This window comes from Fukomys damarensis, unplaced genomic scaffold (assembly GCF_012274545.1).
Source record: "Fukomys damarensis isolate Sample0158 unplaced genomic scaffold, DMR_v1.0_HiC HiC_scaffold_20, whole genome shotgun sequence".
NCBI lineage: Eukaryota > Metazoa > Chordata > Mammalia > Rodentia > Bathyergidae > Fukomys > Fukomys damarensis.
In genome coordinates, this window is record NW_022900932.1 from 4,993,423 (window position 1) to 4,997,770 (window position 4,348).

The 4,348-nt window shown below is 37.3% G+C and overlaps 1 protein-coding gene across 1 annotated transcript in view; it reads right to left on the reverse strand.

The window, feature by feature from the left end:
- Positions 1–597, reverse strand: part of Mdga1 (MAM domain containing glycosylphosphatidylinositol anchor 1) — a 45,680-nt gene extending 45,083 nt beyond the window's left edge. Inside the window, exon 1 of the mRNA XM_019209717.2 lies at positions 339–597. Coding sequence (XP_019065262.1) covers positions 339–405 — 67 coding nt within the window. The 5' untranslated portion in view covers positions 406–597. The remainder of the gene's footprint in view (positions 1–338) is intronic.
- Positions 598–4,348: the final 3,751 nt, after the last annotated feature.

Here is a 4,348-nt window from a genome sequence, read left to right on the forward strand (position 1 = left end):
GCTCTGCGCTCGCTTCCCCTCCGGAAGCTGAGCCAGAGGACGCGGTCTCCGTGCAAGTAGCTGCTCCAGCCCGGGGCGTGGGGTTTCCGAGCCCACTGGGCTCCAAGTCACTCCTGCACCTGGCAGGATTTGGGAAGGCGGCTTCACGCCAGACCCTACACGACCCTATACGCCGAAGCCACTAGCTCCGTCCCCTTGCGCCCGAGGAGGGCGGGACGCGGTCTCCACTCCCAGTCGGAGCCAAGATCTCCACCAAGCCCCGGCAGGGCGCACTTTGCATCTCTCGCAAAGTTTCCGAGCGGGGCTAAGCCGGCGTGCAGTGGGACGCGGGCTCTTACCGTAGACTCCTTGTCCTTGGCAGTGGAAGGGGATCAGCGCCAGGAGTAGAAGGCAGGTCACCTCCATCTTCACGGCCGGTGCTTCATCCCCGCGAGGCGGCGCAGCCCGAGACGCGGAGGGGGTGCATCCGGCGGGGACCCGCGACGCCCACTGTGTCTCCCTCTTTCCCCGAGAGGCGACGGAGACCAGGAGACGGAGGAGGAGAAGGCGGCGGCGGCGACCCGGGTTTCTCCTCCCGGAGGTCTGCCGACCGCGTGGGGACGCATACTTTCTTCCCTTGCCTGAAGGCTTCATTCTGTTGGGGTTCATGGAGTTGTAATCCTCATTGTCTTTTTTTAGTATTTTGTGTAGAATTTTTTTGAGTGCTGGTTTGGTATTCATGAAGTTCCTCAGGTGTTCTTTGTTGTGAAAGGGTCTTATTTCTCCAATTAATTTTGAAAGATAGTTTTTCAGGATATATCAACCTGGGTTGGAGGTTGTTTGCTTTTGGGGCTTGAAATACTTCACTCTAGGCTCTTCTTGACTTGAGGGTTTGTGTTGAGAAGTCTGCTCTTATTCTGATGAGCTTTCTTTTGTATGTGATTTCTTTCTTTTCTCTACCTGCTTTTAATATTTTGTTCTTGTGTTGAATTTCTGGAATCTTGACTGTTATATGGCTAGGAGTCATAAAGAAGGATAAATTTGAGACATTTATGGATAAATGGATGTTTCTTGAGACCATACTTTAGTGAAATAAATTGGACACACATATGTAAATATCACCTTGTTTCTCTGGTGTGAAAAACTGAAAGTATAAATAAGGAACAAAATGTACAATAGATACTGTGAAATAGAAAGAAATATCCCATTATTTCCTATCAGAAAACTATTCTTGACTTATAACCTATTTGAGTTATAACTAGTCTTCATGAACAAGTTGCGTTTATAAGTCAAGGTTCCACTATAGACCTTAAAATTATTATTTTTTATTTTGTTATATTGAGAACCTGGTTGTCTATATTTTTATAGTCATTGAATAATTCTTTCCTAGTTCAAACATTAATTTCATCAGAAACTCAATAAAATTTTGTCTATTCTCCTGTGTTCAGACAGTAATAAAGATACTTGTCAATTCTTGCCTTAAAACATTTGGACTAAGTGATAAAGTGGCGTGTCAATAGGCATTCATCAATATTCTCCCTGGTAGGGACAAATTGCATTTAAACCACATTTCAATCAGTATGGAGTCAATCAATTTTACATGCAAAACAGATTAAAAATTGCTCTTTGGAAGGCACATTTGTCTGTAATTCAGAACAAAGGTGGATTGCATTATACAACTCAGAGCTGAAGGTTCAATTTCATAGGGTTGAATAGATAACATAACAGTACAAAAGGTATCGCTCACTTCTGTGACTGCAAAGTTATACAAAACAGCTTATTATGACTTGTGGTGAATTTAGATGCAGGTATTATTCTAAAATAGTTTGGGAAAAGTTATGAGTATGTGTTTCAGGACATTTACAGTGAGCAGATTTATAGGAATGTTTGAATTATATTATAGAATACCACTGATTGATAGTTAATTGGAGGAATAGTAAGGCATTCTTTACAGCTTTCTGTAAGTACCCTAAGGCAAGTTAATCACATCACTTCTCATATCTTACTTTTAAAGTAAGTTTTATCTTCATCTAAAAATTTTTCTTATTGTTTTCCTTGGTTAGTAATTCTCACAGAAATTCTTTACCCCAGGGTTCTGTTAGAAGCTATAAACAAGCACAGGTATATAAACACCAGTGTAGAAAGAACTTAAATCAACAAGCTATACTCTAGCCAGGGAGAGAGATTAGTAAAGTTTCAACCTCATCTTATGATTTGGATGAATGAGGAGCTTAAATAATAACATCTTATCCTGTCTGTTGTGTTTATGTGTGCTAGTGTGTGTAAGTGTGTGTGGTGTTGGCATTAAAGGAAAATTAAAGCAAAATGGGCCAGTCTGTTATTTTATTTGTATGAAGGAAAATGATAGAGACTATCTTTTAGTGTTTCATGGCTGACTTAGATGACTGCTTTTAACCACTTCCTTAGTTTCTTGTCTATTCCCTATTAGGCTGGGAAAAAATGAGGATGACCTATTTAAAGTGAAATTTTTTTTTACAAATAAAATTATTTTGATTGAGTATTAACAGTAGCTGTTTTGTAGCATTAATTTTACATTTGAAGAATTTTGTGAAAAAAATTCTCCTCCACTGGAATAAACAAGTTGGTAAAAGTATCAAGTACTTAGAAAATGAAGCATGCTCATTTTTTTGTTTGAATTTGACCTTAGAAGGCAAACTTGAATGTTTTCAAAAGCATATTGAATATTTTTATTCCATTCTTACAAAGAATTTTGCACATACAAATGTTTATATTCAAGGAAACTGTGTGATAGTATCTGATATAAGCTTCTGATTCTATTGATTGTTTTTTCTGTGAGTAAAGCATAACTTTTCTATCCACCCTCCACCTACAATGCTGATTCATTGTATTGCCTGTTTGGCCTGTGGCATGAGCCAGCTTGTATTGCTGCCTATGGAGACACTCAGGCTTTATCTGTTTTCCTTCTTGATTCCAAGAACAAAAATTTTATTCTTCTGGAACCCTCATAGCACAGAAAGTCATCTAGTGTGCAATAGTTGATCCCACAACTTGCTCTTTTCACCTTTAATATCTTTTAGAATCAAAATTCATATATCACAAAATGGAGCCATATATGAGGTCAGACTTCCAAGTATCGCAAATTTTTCTTTTGTTTTTAAACCCAGAGAATAAAAAGATCTCTTTTATATGAAACTGCTGGGAAGGATATCTATTCTTATTTTCACAGCATCTGTTTTCTTTAATTTGCAAATCAGAGTTTCACCAACTACTATATAAACAAAGTGCATATAACTCATACAAAGTGCACTCTTGGTGGAAAATTACCAAATGCTTCCAACAAAAAGAAGGCTTTACTAGAATATTACCTGGGCACGAAGACTATCAGATGACAGCATCATTAGTTTTATTTTAATGGATGGTGGTAAAGCATTAAAAGCTGTTTTATTAAAGTTAATATTTATTTTTGAATAAGTGGGTCTAGGTAGGCATAGGAAAAATCTTCTCTCAGCTACTAAATCTCAAGCATTATCCCAAGAAAAACTTTACCCCTAAGTATGTAAATCATTGACTTTCAGAGCACCAAAGGGAATGTATTTTACATATAACTTAAATACTAATGAAATAAACTGAAATGATAGTCATTAGTCAACTGTGCCTTGATCAGCTTCCCTGTGGACTGATATAAATTCACCATCAGAAATGGATTTTCTTACAGTCCACAGTGAGCATTTAAATTTTCCCTTCAAGGTAGATTTAAATTTGATATTAAATGCATGGTGGTTGGCTCTACAGCAAATGAACTGGCATGTTTTTTTAAAGTTCAAATTGTAATTAAGCTTCAAATGATATGAGCCTATATGGAGTATACAGGTAAATGGTGATAATCACCAATAAGCCACAGTAATTATTAAAACATTCAAACCAAATTCTTGCAGAAGCTAAATATGCTCATACACATAACCCAGATCTTGAATTAGGGGTTGATCAGTAGAAACTGGAAAGGAAATGTGTGGTATTACATATTCTGGTAGGCTAAGAAATAGTTATAATTATTTTAGGTTTTGTTATTGAAAGTAATGCTAACACTTATAAATTCATCATGTAATAAACCTGTAGCAAAATAAATGTGTGTATGTGTACACACGTGTTTCTCTGGCAGTATTATGAGATAAAAGCTTCAAATAATTCTGCCCAAACATTCAGAATCAATAAAAGAGGAAAATAAAATAAGAAAAGCTTGTTTCTATTAAAATTGTATAGACATTTTCCATTACAGTAAAGCGATGAATTTCAAGATCAATATAGTGTGAAGATTGGTGGAGTGTATATGTAATTCCATTTTCTGGGAAGGCTGAGACAGTAGGATTACAAGTTTGGGGTCAGCCTA